Consider the following 18140-nt stretch of genomic DNA (forward strand, 5'->3'; position numbering starts at 1 on the left):
ACTTTTGTTACTTGTTTATCTTAAACTTATTATATTATACAAATAAGATTTCTCAACTGCGTGTGGTCGCGGCAGCATTATGGTCTACTGGCTCCTCAATTATTAACAACCAGCACCACCTTCAAGTCTCAACTCTGACCCCAACACCCTCCTCTGCTGATTTCCTCTGAGTCTCCCGCCCCTTACTGAACATGACAAAAACCTCACGCTATGTTCACGGTCAATGCACAAGCTACTGTTGGGAGTAGGCCTGGTTTTTGAGGACCTCGCCCCCTCTGTTCTGACCTCCCTCCCTCCCACTCCTCACATCTGTTTTGGGAGTTAGCAGGGGGGAAAATATAGATTCTCCAGGAAACGATGACCAATTAGCACAGCTTGTTCTTTGTCCATTCAGCTGTCCATTCCCTCCCAGCAATTCATTTGGTTGTGCAGTTGCAGGTGCCAGCAAGTCTTCCTCTGTCTTGCATGTAATCCAAAACTGGCTGGGCAAAGCAGCACAAGACAAGGAAAAAAAAGACAAAAAGCAAAGTTTACTGAAACACAAGAAGAACATTAAAAAAGTAAATTAGATCAGAGGAGAGGTTTGTTGTAAATTGGTGTACTACAGCTGTTTAGCTAGCTTTAACATAAATACAACATTACAGTGATATACAGCGATGTACATTAGTGACGTGAAGTTGTTTTGTCCATGAAACACAGTTTCACAGAGCTTTTTGATTCACTCAGTCTAATCCAACATCCCTGCACTAAATCCTAACTTCAAGAAGTTTTTGTTTCAAAGAGGTGTTGATTCAACAGTGTGGCCGTTTTTAAATGTTGTATTTTATGGTGGACGTGTATTAGATTAGACTAAGGCGTATTAGACACGGGTGTCTTGATTTACTGTGTACAGTATATAGTTATTTTATTCTAGATTATAAAAAGCGAAAACCTGATTTCTGAGACTTTGACATGACATGAAATGACGTTCATCATTCTAGTTCTGCAAGTGGGCTAATTATTTCATATTTCAAGATACAGCCACTCTTATTATGCGTTTTTAAATAGAGGATAGAAATGACATTATCTTATAATAGACATTTATAATATCTACGTTTTAAAAAATCAGCATCAGAAGCCCTTACTGTCTTTATTTATTATTATTATTTGTAAACGTGTCACAGGTTTCATTTCATTCTCACACGATGATGCTGATAAAAACCCTGTGACACACTTGAACGTGATTGGTTGGTGTGCTGTAATGTGATTGGTCCGTGCTGACACGGTGGGCGTGGCGAGACGTCAATGTTTTGTAGTCTGTATCCGCATCGAGGATCCGCAACGTGATTTTCTGCCATTGATTTGTTTTTCCATCGTTTCCCCCCCGCTGCTATCACAACACTATGCACCTGCCTTTATTATGGGGAATCACTAGCAGGTGAAACACGGAAGAAACCGAGGAAACAGCCGGGATGGCAGGCGCCTTTGGCTTCAAAGGCTGCCAGAAAATCCGCGGTCCGCAGATCAGAAATCTGCTAGAAGCGAAGGACTTCTTCCTCTTCGACTGCGACGGGGTCATATGGCACGGAGAGAAGGCCATATCAGGGGCGGCCAAAGTGGTGAATTCGCTGATCCGCCACGGGAAGAATGTGGTGTTCGTCACCAACAACTGCACCAGGCCCCGGGAGAATTACGTGCACAAGTTTTACCGGCTGGGCTTCACCGACGTGATGCTGGAGCAGATCTTCAGCTCGTCCTACTGCTCCGCTCTCTACCTGAGGGACGTGGTCAAGGTCCGCGGACAGGTGTTTGTCATCGGCTGCGACGGCCTCCGCAGGGAGCTGCAGGAGGCGGACATCCCCTGCGTGGAGGAGGCGGACGACCCGGATGCCACCATCTACGACTGCGCCCTGGCTCCGGACGTCAAGGCGGTGCTGGTGGGACACGATGATAAACTGACTTTTCTCAAACTGGCCAAAGCTTCGTGCTACCTGCGGGACCCGGACTGTCTGTTCCTGGCTACCGACAACGACCCCTGGCACCCCCTGTCAGGTGGACGGATTCTGCCAGGTATGGTGATCGGTTCAATCCAGTCCGTGGTGGTTTAGGTCTGCACAGTGCTGCACATTTCACCATCCTAGTGTTTCTGCATGTTTGTTTACACTCTGGTCAAAGAGCCAGAGGGGTCTGGGGGTCAAAGCTTTCTTGATACTGCTGCATCACATGTTTATTGTAAGGTATTCATTTATTTAAGATCTAGTGGTTTGAATATGTGTAAGTAACTTGTCCACTGGGATGGATCAACTGTTCTCACTCTCTGTGCATTTTTATATACCCTATGATTTCCACTTCCCATGAGCAGCTTGGTTATTAAAATATATTTAGCCTACCACCAAGTACCAATCAGTATCTTTGCTGAACTGCCATGTGGCTGTCGGGTTTACACATTTATGTAGGGAGGATTATGCCTTAAATAAGTGCAACATGCACAGAATAATCAAAGACTGGAGATAGTTTAAATGTTTAACCCTTAAGAGAAGGTGCTATTAGGACATTTGGTTGCTCTAACACGGCTGCTTTCCTGGTGTCCTGTCCCCACCTAATAGTTAGTAAAATATTCCAAACATTAAGTAATAATAAAGCATCTGCCTGAAGGGCCTTAGCTTTAGCAGAAGTACATTGTCAGACAAATAGATACTTCTAAATGAATCTGACACAACTCTGAGGGCAGATTTCAGTTTTGCAAATTCAGAGAAAGTGTTACCTGATTTTCATGCTGCACTGAAACTAAGTGAAACCAGTAGCCAATTCAGTAATGTAAACAGGCGGATGATGGTAATAAAGTAGAGTTAATGGTGAGAGCGTGTCGGTGTAAGACCTTTTAAAATATTGCTCTCCTCTTTACCTCCTGGCAGGATCTGGGTCTCTCACTGCAGCCCTGGAGGTGGCCTCTGGTCGTAAGGCCACTGTGATCGGCAAGCCCAGCCGCTTCATGTTTGAGTGCATCTCCAGTCAGTTCAGGGGAGTGGACCCCGCCCAGTGCCTGATGGTCGGGGACCGGCTCGAGACAGACATGCTGTTTGGGTCCAACTGCGGCCTCGACACCATGCTCACTCTCACCGGCGTGTCTCAGATTGAGGAGGCCCAGGAGTACCGGAACAGTGAGCTGACCACCAACCACAGCTTGGTACCCGACTACGTGGTGGACACCATCGCTGATTTCTTACCTGCTTTTGAGGAACTGGATGAACAAAGCAATTGATGAGTTGTTTTTTTTTTTCTTGTTGCCTCTAGTGTGGAGCACAGTTTGCTTCTACTAAATTTCAAGTGTTTGTTTAACCGGCATTTGCAAAAAGAAAAAAGAGAGTTCTGATCGGCAGTGATCAAAAACTGAAAATGTTCCTCAGTAAAAAGGCGCTGTTTATGTTGTGACCACGACACATGTAGGACAGAATATTCTACTCAAACTAATTAGACGAATCCAATGCATACCTCAGTGTTTCCTCTAGTGTTGTGCCCATTTGTGGTTTGATCCTGTTGCTGTAAGTGTTTCTACCAATATATAAATATACTGCACTTTCCTGTTCATCGGTTGTGTTTGATCATGCAGAGGTATTTTTTAAAACCATCAAGTGTTCTGTAATGACATTCACATGTTTAGGAGCTGGGAGGAGGAAATTATCACTGTGAGCTTTTCTCAGCTGTGGTAGAGACTAAGATGACAATCTGTCAGTCAGACTGGAGAAGTGTATGCTCACTTTTGGCCTTTCTGTCATGTCTGTACTACTTGTGCCAGTATTCACCAGATTAATACATTTAGATTACTGAATCTCAGTTAGAAAACCAGTAACACATGAATGGTGGCCGGTCATACTGCACTGTTGTAAACTTTCAGTGGTGTTAATGTTTACCATATAAAGCATGCCAGCAACGGTAACAACAATAAATACTTCAAACTAATTCTAAATACTAGATTCATCTGTTGAAGACAACGTTATCCTGATTTTCTGCTTTTCTGGAGTCTATGAATCTATGTTGATCATGATAAGAACACCACAATCAAAATACAATATTCCTTTAATCATTTACATCAGTCATTGAACTCGGCACCATTTCACTCATTACTTCTATAACAAGTCATACAAAATTTCTTGAGTCCTTTTAGCAACAAAAACAAAATAAAAAAAAAAGGTTAGAGTGGTGAAATACATGGAAACCCAAAGAACCTGTCCAGTGGTTTTCGTCTGTGTTATGCTTGGGTTTAGGTATGTTGGTGCTGCTGCTGAAGTTTAAGCAAATTATATTTCAAATACACTAAAACCAAGTTTTAACAAAGACAAGAAATCTTTATGCAAAAACTGCGGTGCCAGTTCAGTAAATGGGGAAAACCTACAAGTCACTGTTAGGCGTGATACAGTGAAAATGTCTTTAAATACAATGAAGATTTAACAGGATTTATTTAATATTTGATTTACATCATGTCTCAGAGCAATAGCTTCTGAGGAACAGAATCTCCAACAGATAAGGGCTTTGGTTGCAGTTACCAAGTTGCTTTCTGTCACTCTGGTCCGCCACGCTGTGGTAAAGAGAGAACCAGAGAAAAAACAACAACATATATTATTATATAACACAACATGAATGTTCCCTAAATGTCACTTTGCAGGTTGATCTTAAACCAAGAACAATAATGATGCTCTAACTGGTGCTTTTCACCCCCCTCATTACTTTTAAAAGGCCAAATGCAGGTTGTACCCCTCACCTGGATGTAGTCCATTTCATCCACTGTCAACGGCCTCCTGCGGTATCTTGCAGGGAGTAACTGAACAGAGGCCAGGGTGTCTGGTGTGCCAGGGATTGGGGTCAAAGGTACATGAGGTCTTGATAATGGAGGTGGTGCAGCAGCTGACGGTGAACTGGGAGCACTGTGTTGTGGAAAGTTAACTGCTAACGTATTCAGCGCCTCCTGGACTACAAACGCAAAGGAGAAAAAAAAAAAATCACTGTTGATAAAAAAATAACTGAAGAAGAATGAAGAACAAAAAGAACTGAGAAACCACACTGAGGAAAACGGAAAAGATCATGACTGTTTAGGCCCTACAGCAAATTGTGCAAAGAGTGAAATTCACGGTAATAGTTTTACTTTAATGTGTAGTATTGTTCAAAACAACAGACTACATATAGGTACAAATTATAGGCGTTATATTAAAATCCACTGCTGGATCATTTCAAACTGAGCTGCAGACTCACTGTCGATGGCCTATCTGAACCTGAAGTGATATTAACCAGGTAAACACAGAAAGAGGTCAGGAAGTACTAGTTACATAACCATCATCATGTCAGCTATTCACTTTCAAACTCACCATTGGGCCTTGGCAGGTCTTGCCTCTTGGGGAACTTGATCAGAGGAGCGTGGGGCCGAACAGCCTGTAAACATTTACATTTAGTTATTTAGCAGACGCTTTTACCCAGAGCAACATACAAGTGGGGTACAAAGCGAACAAATATCTGAGCCAAGAAGATGAACTTTAAAGTAACGTGCTCTAGAATGAGCTGTTTCATGGGGTAAATGTGCAAGATTTTTATTTTTTGGTTATAAGTCCAGAGAAAGATTTGAACGAGTTCTGTTTTCAGCTAGTTTTTGAAAATTGAGAGAGAGGCAGTGGAGTGCAGAGGTGGGTAGGTAAGGGGACCACCAGACGTCGTTTGCTTACAAAGTGCAGTGAGTAAGAGGGATTGTAGGCCTGGATGAGGGAGTTCATGTAAGCCAGTGCTATTGAGTTGACCACTTTGTAGGTAAGGATCAGGGCTGCTTCCACAGAAAGTGTCAAGAAATATTATAATACCGATTTCCTTTTAAAATCCCTGTCAAAAATGTGCTGCAGCTACTATACTGTGCAAATATTCAGGAACTTAATGTTTAGATTCTTACTCATCACACAACATCAGTGGGATCCAAAACTCATTCTATAGCATTACAACTATCCCTTGTGGTGCACCTGCAAGGACCTATACCATCCCAGCCACGACTTCTTCACCCTCTAACCTTGTGGTTCCAGAGAACCAAGACCTTCTCTGTTAGGCTGCATACAAGCTTCTAGCTATATGTCACTTAACTCTCCACAAAGATGGCTCCTTTTTAACCAGGTTAGATCATCGTTATATAAGCCATGCTGCACATCTGTTCTGCTCTGGAGCCAGTTGACTTCAGATGAGCAGAATAACAGGGATTAAAACCTATCAACAGCCTAAAAACTGAAACATCAAATCATTTCCTACAGGATCCTTACACTGACAAAAGTGACTCAGAAACTGGCTGCCGTCCATGAGAGTGGCAGCCTGTTAGAGTTTGTCTGCGTCTACAGCTGCTTTGTTTAAGGCTCAAAGTATCAAAAACATAGGAACTTGGAGCCTGAAAATAAAAGCAGCTGTAGACACAAACAAGCAGCGAGCAGGGCGATGCAGCTGTTAACACACAGTGCGCGCTCCCGCGAACGTTGGTCAGTTTCTAGCAGAGTCACTTTTTGGCACAACACCCGTGATGTATGAAACAGAGTTTCTAATAAACACAAGGAGAGTTTCCCCACACAAAATATTCACCTAAGAGTGATAAATACTTATTCTACGACCACGGTACAAAATACCTCAATGACTCAATGTGTGCACAGTCTTGTAGGGTTATTTTAGGTCAAGAGTTAGCTAGCTAGCTCAGACTAAGCTAACAACTAATTTCCAACAACATGTTGTGAATGTCAGTTCACATTCACATATTAGTTTTCTCAGTAAACTAATTCCCTGTTGTTTTCTCAGCAGGTTAAAACACGACATAACTGTGTGTTTTGCGATTTAACAAGGACATTAGCAAGGGTACGACACTATGTCACACGAAGATACCCCCGCTAACACCAGTGTCCAACTATTTAAAACAACAGCATAAGCGACATTTTCCCTTTGTACAGTTTCACACACACACAGGTGAGTTTGGGGTGTTTTGATTTTCAGAGACAACATTACCTGAATAACTCTGGCGGTGGGAGCTGCCATTTTGGAGCTGACTTTGCTCCCCATGACGACCTCACAGGTTCACTTCCGGTGTCAAAGGCTCCTGTAGAGGCTGATACGCACCACACGGTGGCGCTGTCGTTATTATAAAATATGAAGGATACTACGGTGTTTTACACACACAACAGTGCAGAGGATGCAGTTTATAATAAATGTGCACATATGCTCCAACCTTATAGAGGATTAATGCGATATATGCTACATTCATAACATATATTAACCATAAGATGAAGTAGAAGACGTAAACTTGTTATTGTTACATAAACCTCGACTCGTTATTAGCGTTAATTTACCTATAGGGCGATTATTTAAAGCAGCAGACAGACGTGTTGCCCCACAGATTGTCCCACTAGGTCAAATCTCAGACCACAACCCTCCACATTGTAAATGAGTCTCCTGTCACACAAGGACACACAAACATAGACTAATAAAAGACATTAATGTACCATAAAGGAAGTCAGTCGAGGTCCAGCGAGGCTTGTATTCGTTATTAAGCCATTAAATGACACGATTATTATTTGTGTGATGACCGTAAATGTCAATACAGAGTACTACGCCAGGGAAAAGACTAATATTAAATCTTACCTTTAATTTAGGTCCGCCTTGAAAAAAATAACACATGGCCACGTGGTCGAAGCTGGCCCAATCACAGACGAGGGCGCAGCAGAGATCCTTTATCCAGCAAGAGGTGTCACTAGTGGAAAACTCACGGTAGCAGTTCCGGTAGGCAGCCCACTTTTCTTTCTTTTTTTTTATATGCTCCAAAACTAAAATGCGAGTAGTTGCTACTTTCTCAGTTTACTATGATATTAAACTGAGGTTTTTATTGTTTTAATACAAAACTAAACGTATGCATGTATGTACTTGGACCTGTGGATGATTATTTGAATTTTGTGACATTGCATTCACTAACACATAAATCTGTTATTAAGGGAATTACCTGTTGGATGCATTGACGGTGAGTATAATTGTTGCAGATCTCTTATGATTAATACTGTCTTGCCTGAAGTTTTCTGACTGGTAACTATGTAACACAAACAAAACAAGGTACTGGACAGATGATGGTAGAGATACATAAGAAACTACAGCTTGGAATTCAAGTAACCAATTCACAGTTTATTAGATCTTATTTAATTCAACAAGCTGGTCCAGAGTCATGTAAAACAAAAAGGTCCCGAGCTAACTCATCTCTAATTTAAAATAACGCTGTTGCTTCACATAAACAGTTGTACAGTTTTTACAGTTTTACATTCAGCAGATGCACAGAACAGTGTCTCAGTGAGGATTCAGTCCCTGACATTATGTTTATTGCAGCACTCTTGTAACTTCAACCACGGCTGTTTGTCTCAGCTCTGCTGCCACACTCGAAAGGAGACAGACCGACTCAATGGCTCTTTGACCTGTCAAACAGCTTTTTGAGCTGGTCCTGAGAAGTTGCCTCTTTCTGCTGCAAGAGATCATTGTGGCCCTTAGTAACACCCCAGCCATCAGGGACAGACATGGAAGGACACTGGGGACGACCAGAGGCTGGCTTCAGGTTCTCCCAGTATTCACAACGTGCTCTACGAGAGATAATAAACAATTCTCATATGAGTTAGCACTTAGAGTGTGCTGAAAAACTGTATTTCAGTATATTAAAGGTTGTTACTGACCTGGCTCTGACCCAGGGCTTAGTGTGCATCTCCAGACCAGCACCCCAGCTGCCGTGTTTCTCTGATGCAGCTGGGAGGAAGCCTCTCTCATGGGCCAGTTCCTCTGAGACAGCCCTGATGTGATAAGGTTCAAATCCACAGCAGCCACCAATGTATCGAATGCCAGCATTGTAGGCCTCTCTAGCGTATTTGTGCATGTCCCAGCGAGTCAGGATCCTTGGCTCCAGACCTGACAGAAGAGTTTGTTTTAAACACATTGCAGGCAGTGAAGATGTGCATTCATGTAGCTAACTGAATATGTATCATTGCTGCAATCATTTATGCAATGCAGAGCATCAGCAGAGGGCGTCAGTGTGATGTATTACCGAAGGGGAATTCGGGCAGATCAATGAATCCCTGACAGTTGCAGTCAGGGGTGTGATATGCCAGGGGCTGTGACATGTAGTGAGCCTTCAACCCAGCCTTCTCCACTCCCTCTTTCATCATCTTGACAGTTTTTACACAGGTCATGGGGTCAAAGTGGCAATTGACTCCAACAATCTGGGCACCTGCAGAGGCACATGCAATAGTGTCACACCGATGTGTCTTATCTCAGGTCGTACGTTCACCATTTTATATGATAAGACGTTAGGAAACACTGTTTAGTGATGATACATAGAATTTAAAAGTTTAAAATAAAATCTCTTGCTCCCTACTCACCGGCTTTGACCAGCCTGACAGCACACTCTCCAGGTGAGACACCGTGCATGTCTCCCTCTGGTCCGATACACAGGGAAGCAGCCACAGGCTTCCCCGTCTCCTTCAGCACCTCCACAGCCCACACGGCCTCTTCAACATGCTCAAAGTACTGCAGAAGATAAACAGCAGCACTCAGTCAAACCATAGCTATCAACATGTGATAAATAAGTGAATCTAACACCAGAATATAAAATGCTAATAGATAAGGGATAAATTCACTTTTCTACCTCAGCAATTAGGAAATCCACATTTTTCTTGATGAACACATCCAACTGTTTCTTGAAAGTAGCCTTCACTTCCTTTTCACTCTTACAACTCAGGTAGGATGGAGTCTGAGATACTCCACCAGCCACCAGGGCGTCGCCCTCATTGGCAACCTCACGTGCCAAATCACAGGCAGCTTCGTTGATCTGCGCTCCCTGCACAGAGACAAATCAAAACTGAGCTTGGTCACTGTAGCTTCTGTTTTTTAACGTACACATGATATTCTGCTTATTCGGATATGACTTGAGTGATATCCACTTTAACTTACAGTGAAGGTGACTTTGTTGCCTCTGTTTTCCAGTTTGTCGTCACTTGCGTAGAAGGTGAATGTCTGCATGACGTTAGACCCAGCCCTCAGGAACTCCCTGTGCAGCTGTCGTACTGAAAACCATCACACACACAGACAGCATCACTTCACTGTGAGACCCATGCATAAGAAATCGTAGTTAGCAGGGACCACCTGCAGAGAGAAGTTGAAATGGAGTATTAAAGTCGAATAAATAGCTTTTCACCTGCTTCAGGGTGCTCGGCAGCAGCTTCAGGGGTCCAGGGACCAGCTTTCACGTAGCCTCTCTTCTCCAAGGCAAAGACAAATCCTCCATCACCGACCACAATCTCCCCAGCATCAAGACGCTCCAAGACTCCCTGTGGTAGTGAATCAATATGAGCTTAGAAAGATGTGGACTGACTTGTCACTGATGCCAAAGATCCCGTGACACCAGCTGCTCGTTGATATGTACACGCACTATGATTCATGCATGTGTTTTCCCAAATCCAGTGCCATTATATATATATCCAGTGCTCTTAGTGACTCTGAGCGAATAAGGAAGCAGCACAACAGCTGCACTGCTCATAACATGACTGAAAGATTTGTACTAGCATACTTGGTGAAATCTAGACCTTGGGCGTAGGTCACCTCACTCTGAAAGGGTTTTATTTATTATATTTTAGACTATGTCTCTGCAAAAATGCTGATCCCATTTGCATCCAAATTTAGTCATAAAAAGTTTACTGTTAACAAAAATACAGTTACAGGATATTTGTACTATTTACTTATTCATTCATGTATTTGAAAAAAGAAAAGCTAGACCACATTAAAAGCCATATTAGCCAGACAGACTAAAGTTTTCTGCTCAGAACCATAAATCTGCATTAAAACCCTGCAAAGATTTTCTGCAAAACCGGTTCAGATGAAAACCCACACGTACCTTCTTTGTTGGTGCCATGATCCTGCAGCTTTGTGGACCCCTGACTGTGCAGGCTTTGAGAGGTTGAAGTGACATTAGAGTGGCTCCGAGGGCCACTATAAATCCCTCTAAAGCAGGGGAGGGGTCCAAGCAAGAGCTGCTGTGATTGGCAAAAGGCGAGTTACACAACTGCTGTGTTTACTCCTTCCCTTCCCCTATATCGACTGAATAAGCGTATTGTGAGTGTGTGTTTTTAGTTTGGTCAGTAATTATGGTTGTTGATGTGTTTGTTTCCTGTCAGTTTGTGGATTTCTGTTTTATTAATCCTAAATAATTAGAATTGAGTTACTATCCCTCTCTCCAGAAACATCTTCGATGCAACAGCCTTGGCCTTCTCCACTCCTCCCTTCATCATCCTACACATCGTCTTCACACATGTCATGACTCCAAAAATCTGGGCACCTGGAAAACACTGGAAATGGTTGTTGTTACATATAAAAGCCCAGCTGCTGTAGCACTGAGGTAAAGAAACAAATGACTGCCTAGTATGATGTACAGGGTAGATTAAACACACACCAGCCTTCACCACACTACCCACACACTCCCATGGTGAGACGTGTCTCCCCCTGGTCCAATGCACAGAGAAGCAGCTTCAGGCACAGCCCACACGGCCTCTTCACTATTTTCAAAGTAACAGAAACAACGCAATCACCGCTGAACCAACCCCCTCACCCCCGTTCTCCATGGCACATTTAAAGCCTCCACCACCAATCACAACCTCCCCAGCACTCAGGTATTGATGGATACCCTGCATCCATGGACACACTCACGCTGCATCATCAAAATCTTATTTTACCTTTTAAACAGGTGCCATCTCTTCTTTCAAGTTTGCTTTGCAACACTAAGGATTTAGCGACATCAAAGCCCAGTTGGTGCAGAGAATAGCTCCTGACCAGGTTTATGCTGCTGTGTGAATTTGTGATTTCAGGTCAGTACCAAATGTCGACGTATGTCTGTTTGGACATTGTGCAACATAGTCTGGCTCATCTGCTTGTTTAATGATTATATTACTAATGTGGGCCAGAAAATCCTCCAGTTTAGAATTAATACACTTGTTGTATCACACTCCAGACTAGAGCATCTGTCTGTGACTCTACTTATGATGACGTTCCTCCGAGACTTCACGTCCTGCAAATTAGCTTATTTGGCACAATGCTCGTCTATGTCTGTAACCTCTTCATCAGGTCACATCAAACCAAATCCTTCAGGTGTTTGTCTCCCTCATGTGACCCTGAAATGTTGCAACTGTGGACTACAAACTCGCAGTGTCCTCATAGTTGGAGCCTTCTGCTAAGGCCTGCAGAGATAAGCTTGTTTTGTGCACCTCTGTCCAATTTCTGTGACTCTTGAGACACAAACCTGATAAGACCGGTAATGCTTCCAAGTCAAACTCGGGAAACATTCAACGTGTGCTGACTATTCTGTGGTTTTATATGCCTCAATTTGTAAATAGCCCAGAAACATTTGCAGTTTGTCAAACTGTTGTATTTCATACAAAGACGCCACAGCAGCTATGTAAAGTCACTTGGTCATTAAGTTAACTCAGTCCCAGATAAATAGATTGATTAGTTAATTGGGGTAAAGTTAATCAGCAGCTACTTTTGTATTCAGCCACCACATATTAGATAACTTCAGCTTCTTCACTGTTTTAATTTCCTGTCCTTCATTATAACAAATTCAGTGTCTTTGAGTTTTCTTAGTTGGACAAAACAAGACATTTAAAGACCCCACATTAGATCCAGAACTAGAACTTATTAAAGCTTTTTTACTGATCTTATTTTTATTCCAGGTGATTAAGCAAAAATTAATATAAAAATGATAACAAATAATCATCAGTAGCTCCGTTTAAAGCTGTTGGATCTTTTGGTTTTGTGGAACAGAGACTGTATTACTTTGAATAAAAAAAAAACAAACAATGTATGTAGGTCATTCATCCAGGTTATCCTGTAACTCCAGTTTCCATTGCTGTCCTTATTTTTTCTATGCACTGCACACGGACACACATGAAAACGTACAAACACACACACACACACACACACTGATATGGGGATATTGACCTTCAGCGGACTGGTGTGTAGTCCTTTCAGCTCTGGGTCTATCCAGTTTCAGGGGAATGTTACAGATAGGCCTCACTAAGGTGTTTATCAACAGTCAAAGTTCAGCAAAAAACAATCGCAATCGTTGAGAATTTCATCAGCTTGTAGCCAGCAACTAATTAAAATGAATGAATCCATCAAAACGTACACGTATTAGTTGGTAAAACACTGTCCAATTCAGTCACTTCTTGCTGGTCAGTTACTAAAAAACTCAGGCTGTGCCCAAACACACATGATTTTAATTTTATTCTAGGGAACACCTTGAAGATTTCACATATGTTGGGTTATTTAAGTGGAGAACAGTGTACATGATGATGCACAACACTTGTCTCACTCAGTGTAAACTGACATCATGAAAAAACAAAATAATTTCAACAACTCTAAAGCTGCTAAGGAGAATTAAAAGGGGTAACCAGAGTTTAAATGAATCATCTGTTAGTTTAATATGAAGCCGGAGTTAGGAGATTATTACCTAACTTGCAAACAACAAAACTGTTGACCCGCCTTAGAGCAGAGTGGAGCATTCACTGCAGCGCGTAGCTCTTGTAGTGGCACCTACTATAAAAAGGATTCAACTGAGCTTCTTTCCTTAAGTAGATTTTAAACGAGTGTCTACATATTTGTGAATGCTTGCATGCGTGTGTATTTATGCGTGTAGGTCAAAATAGCTCTGATGCATCAAGTGTCACCAAACTGCTGAGTCAGGCAGCAGCTCTCGGGAGTGGGAGAGACCCTGAATTCCACAGACACGCTGACCCACAACCCTGAAAAGAGCTCCACACGCTAAGAGGACACTGTTCACCATGCCCACTGCACCACATGACATCCGGTTGACTGATCTCATGGCTCAAAACACCACATGAAGTGAGCAAAGAAGTATATACGCTGTATAATTAGTTATTTTTCTTCTGGCTGTCACTTTCACTTGAAGCAATTGCAAAGGGACTGAAGCAGTCACCGTGGTGGTAACACTGAAGGGATGAGGTTTGGGAGTGAGGCTGGAGGAATGGGGTGCACAACAGTGCAGGTTTGCGAGCCTGATTTTTGGAGAAACGTTTGTAATGTGAACGACCTGGGCTCACACTGATAAAGTTGTGGTTAACTATTGACTCCTAACTAACTGATAAAGTGTTGGATTTGTCACATGCTCTTATATCTAATACGTAATTGCTCATAATGGAGTAAACACTAGACCAGACGCACAGTTGATGTCTTTTCTTCTTAAAATCCTCACACACGTTCTCTCTCCTGTGTTGCTTTCACTCTCCCGCTCTCCTGTTTTTTAATCACTCGCCGTGCCGCTCCATCCCTCCACCCCTTCCTCTGGTCCAATCACTGCTCAAGCAGAAGAAGATATTCTGCTGAAACCGTCCATTCTTTGTGGACTTGTTAGCCACAGACAGATAGATAGGCAGAGAGACACTGAGTGAGAGAAACAGAGAGGGGGAAAACTCTGTGACCCGATAAACATGTGGCTGTTTTTATAGGCTTGCTTATTATTTATCATATAGTCTTTATAATAAGGTTTTGGGTGCAAAATACTCACCATGACCTGGTCTTTAATTTTTTAAAATGTACTAAAGGAAGAGGTGGTAGAATAATACAATGTAATACTACTTTGAGACACAAGATGGCAGAATAATACAACCTTTTTCAGAAAAAGCTGCTTATAGAGTCTGTGTAAAGTCAGATCTGCACAGATGCCTCCACACAGGGCACAAAAGGTCGCTGAGTGATATGATCAGCATTGAAAAGATGTCAAGTACATGTTGAAGCTTTTACAGTCAACAGCTTCCCAACAGTCCTTGTTCAGGTCGGAGCTGTTCTGCAGACGTGTGGTGATCCAGCACCTTACGACACTGTTTCACCTTTAGTAAAGAACCTACACAAGAAACGGATCCAGAGATGAATCGGCTTTCCACATGTGTCAGCAACGTCAAAGTGAGGGAGATGTACAACGAGAGCAGTGAAAAAAACATTGTAGTATGTTTGGTTTGTGCTTAAATGTGAACACTAACAGAGCAAAGGACCAAAAAAGGCTGTGAACTCTTTACATCAGTGTAAATATCAAATATTAGAGTCAATAAAAACCCCTGACTGTATATTTTCAATGAAGATGTGACCGGTGACGAGCAGATCTCTGCTCTCACATCATATTTTGTAAATTCTTCCTGTATTTCAATCATGTAAAACAAACAGAGTTACAAAAAGCATTCCTAAAGAATGACTTCTTCGAGTAGCAGACTCTGTTAGCTGGTGTGCGTTGTTTCTCTTTTGTTTGTTAGCAACCACAGACATGTTGTTCAAACACAATTCATGAGAACACCTGCATCCAAGACTCATATTTATTCTGGCAAATCAAACAGCGTATGATGCTAGTTTGGTTTGAATGCCGAATGTGATTTCAAGGGAATGAGCCAGGAAATGTTTATTGCTTTGTGTCTGTAGGTTGATAAATAAATTGAGCTTAGGGTTGGGATCATAAATAAAACCTGGTGAAGCAAAGAGTCAGAATATTTTAAAGCCTAATTGTGAACCAATATACTCGTATCAGATCGTCTCTAGTTTGTGTGCACTCTTCCATGGATGAGTCAGAGAGGCTGTTTTTGTTTTTTAGATGAAATGAGATACAACTTAATTGTCCACAGTGGTGAAATGTGACTTTGGCCGCAGCAGAGACATTAGAGCATTTTTCCCTTTGTGTAAAGTCATGACTTAAACTCGTGTTTGGCTTGTCCCAGCAGGATTTGTTTGGGTGATCTAACTCATCTGTTATATTTTTCTTCTGTGCAGAAGTCTTGTGTCACTTCTGTGTCATACCTTATTTCTATCCCGGTGTGACCTCATTCTTGTGTCAAACTGTATGTTGCCGGGAAATTCCCATAAACAAAAATGGAAATGATGGAATCTCATTTTTGTTAAATACCTGGTCCACACTGCTGTTTACTGTTCATTTGTTCTTACCTCACTGGACTGAACCAATTGAACATCTGCAGGCGTGTTTGTGACCATCTGATGATTCTGTTATATCCCCTCTTCTTTTAGCTCAGCTGACTCACAGTTGCTAGACGTCAGTTTATGATAGCCTTCTCACCGCTTCATCTGAAAACAAAGCTGATGAGAGCACTGAGAGGGAGGCTGTCAAATCAAAACAATGAGCAGAAACACACTAAAACTCTGTAGCTGAAGGGAGCATCAGCGTGAAGTGGTAGTTGTCAGTAGGTTTATGAGGTGTTCCAGTATTTCATTTATAATTTTATTGTGTTATATTATGTCATGTTACATCTCATTATATTACATTCCTCAACTCTTCTGAAGCCATTTTTAAGATCACAGCCAACCGAGAGGAGGATGTGGCTTTTTCTCCACTGTTTTCTTGGTGACCGTTTCTCCTTGGATGGAGAATGACTTCACCACCATCTCATAAACATCAATTAGAGGAGGTAATGGCACAACTACAACTCGAATAACTCAAGCGAACCACTAATTGCTCAGCTGGAAATGTATTGGACAGTTTCTTTTAAAATTGGACGAATCACCAACACAACAGGTTTCTATTCGGTCCTGTGGGTCTTTGACCTTTACAGTCAGTGACACAGCAGCGTAAAACCAGGTCATTTGATTCAGACATCAATAAGTTATAGTCAGAGAGTTTATTCTTATTTATTGTTTTACTTTATTCTCCATGAAGGTTTTGTGATCTGGTAACGTTTGTCTCTGTGACGTAAGAATTCAGGATGGTTTGTTTATGACTAAAACATCAATAAGCATATTCTTTTCCTTGATGCAACTGTTCACAGTTTGAAGTCGGTGCAGCTAAATATTTAAACATATTTAAAGAAAACACACACACACACACACACACACACACACACACACACACACACACACACACACACACACACACACACACACACACACACACACACATATCTGTAAACACATAAAGTAGAGATGGCATCATGGCATAATCTCTGCCCAGAGCATAATTTCATTCCCACAGCCACTAACCATCAAACCCAAATATCTCTCCCAGTGTCTCCTAAGCCTTGTCTGCATTTCCCATGGAGTTACCCTACAGCAACATCCTACCGACTTGGAGACTGGAGCACCGTCATGACCACACTTATCTATTTACAGACTGTTCTGCCTCCCACTCTGTTCTCACCAGGACGACACACACACACAAACAGATCTGGTGTGGCAGGAGGAAGTCCTGCAGGCAGGGCTGACTAAATGACAGATTGGCTCGGCCACAGTGGAGAAACTATGCACCATGCGAGCAAGAAGACAAACTGTGGAGTATGAAGTCTGAGGCTGTGAAGAATGTCAGGAGGGCGGCGTGAAGGGCTGCACTTTTCAAACTCCCACTGCAGCATCCCAGAGAGGAAATGAGAACTGGTGTTAACAGGCTGGGAAGAGGCACTACTATTTATTTTTTATTTAATTTTAATTTATTTTTAGATTTTCTAAATGGTTTGTACAAAATAAGAGAAACAGCATGCAGCAGGAATGCACTGAATGCCAGCACAATGAGGTTTGAGATGCATAATGACAAACGATGCAAAATATAGAAGCAAAGATCCCCCAAAATCATAATGATAGGTTTATTTTTTATACAAACATTTTATATTAAGCTGGAGAAGTTAATGAATCAAATAAGAATAAAATGTAAACAGACTTTAAACACAGATGTCTGGAGCTGAATGCAGCTGAATGAAGCTTGAATTTATATCAAGTCTTATATAGGATGTTTCACAGAGTCCACAGATGAAAAGGCACACAAAGTTATAAAGCCTATTTTTCCTTCTGCTTCTGGAAACATGTTTTCATTTAGTAATTCATCGCTGTCACCATTGAACATTGCTTACAAGCCACACAATCCTTCGAAACATTCAGCTGGGGCCAAATGTCTTTCACTGTTCCCTGCAGCAGTGCTCTCTCCGAAACTTTCATACCAGTCCCAGTCTTCCCTGCGTTGTCACAGTTCCACAGACCACAATGTAATGTGTGCGGTTTGTGTCTCCAGCTCTGCTCCGTGAGTGAGACGAGAGGAAAGAGCGCTGTTTGTGAGGAGGCACAACATGCAGAGGGAAGCTAAAAGA

The 18140-nt window shown here is 42.1% G+C and overlaps 3 protein-coding genes across 6 annotated transcripts; 1 reads left to right on the forward strand and 2 right to left on the reverse strand.

Annotated features, from left to right (window-relative positions):
- The first annotated feature begins 1265 nt into the window (after positions 1-1265).
- pdxp (pyridoxal (pyridoxine, vitamin B6) phosphatase) lies at positions 1266-4158 on the forward strand. Its single transcript, XM_026344060.1, has 2 exons — positions 1266-2049; positions 2895-4158. Exons 1-2 carry the CDS (start codon positions 1452-1454, stop codon positions 3239-3241), a joined length of 945 nt encoding a protein of 314 aa, XP_026199845.1. The 5' UTR covers positions 1266-1451; the 3' UTR covers positions 3242-4158.
- On the reverse strand, positions 4039-7617 carry mrps36 (mitochondrial ribosomal protein S36). Of its 3 annotated transcripts, none has more exons than XM_026344061.1 (5): positions 7485-7617; positions 6991-7090; positions 5340-5403; positions 4739-4947; positions 4039-4555 (listed from the first exon to the last, which is right to left on the reverse strand). In XM_026344061.1, exons 2-5 carry the CDS (start codon positions 7042-7044, stop codon positions 4538-4540), a joined length of 345 nt encoding a protein of 114 aa, XP_026199846.1. In that variant the 5' UTR covers positions 7045-7090; positions 7485-7617; the 3' UTR covers positions 4039-4537. The 3 variants fall into 3 exon arrangements, with proteins under 3 accessions (XP_026199846.1, XP_026199847.1, XP_026199848.1); XM_026344062.1 differs by having other exon boundaries at positions 6991-7113; positions 7485-7605; XM_026344063.1 differs by lacking the exon at positions 7485-7617 and adding an exon at positions 7332-7442.
- Positions 7618-8133: 516 nt separating this feature from the next.
- Positions 8134-11853, reverse strand: LOC113151378 (betaine--homocysteine S-methyltransferase 1-like). 2 transcript variants are annotated; one of them, XM_026344350.1, is made up of 9 exons: positions 11736-11853; positions 10901-11351; positions 10205-10337; positions 9961-10073; positions 9656-9847; positions 9390-9537; positions 9056-9238; positions 8691-8919; positions 8134-8600 (listed from the first exon to the last, which is right to left on the reverse strand). In XM_026344350.1, the coding sequence occupies exons 2-9, from the start codon at positions 10973-10975 to the stop codon at positions 8423-8425; spliced, it is 1251 nt and encodes a 416-aa protein (XP_026200135.1). In that variant the 5' UTR covers positions 10976-11351; positions 11736-11853; the 3' UTR covers positions 8134-8422. The 2 variants fall into 2 exon arrangements, with proteins under 2 accessions (XP_026200135.1, XP_026200134.1); XM_026344349.1 differs by lacking the exon at positions 11736-11853 and adding an exon at positions 11456-11701.
- Between the last annotated feature and the right edge of the window lie 6287 nt (positions 11854-18140).

The sequence above is a fragment of the Anabas testudineus genome, chromosome 9 (genome assembly GCF_900324465.2).
Source record: "Anabas testudineus chromosome 9, fAnaTes1.2, whole genome shotgun sequence".
In the NCBI taxonomy this organism is placed as follows: Eukaryota; Metazoa; Chordata; class Actinopteri; order Anabantiformes; family Anabantidae; genus Anabas; species Anabas testudineus.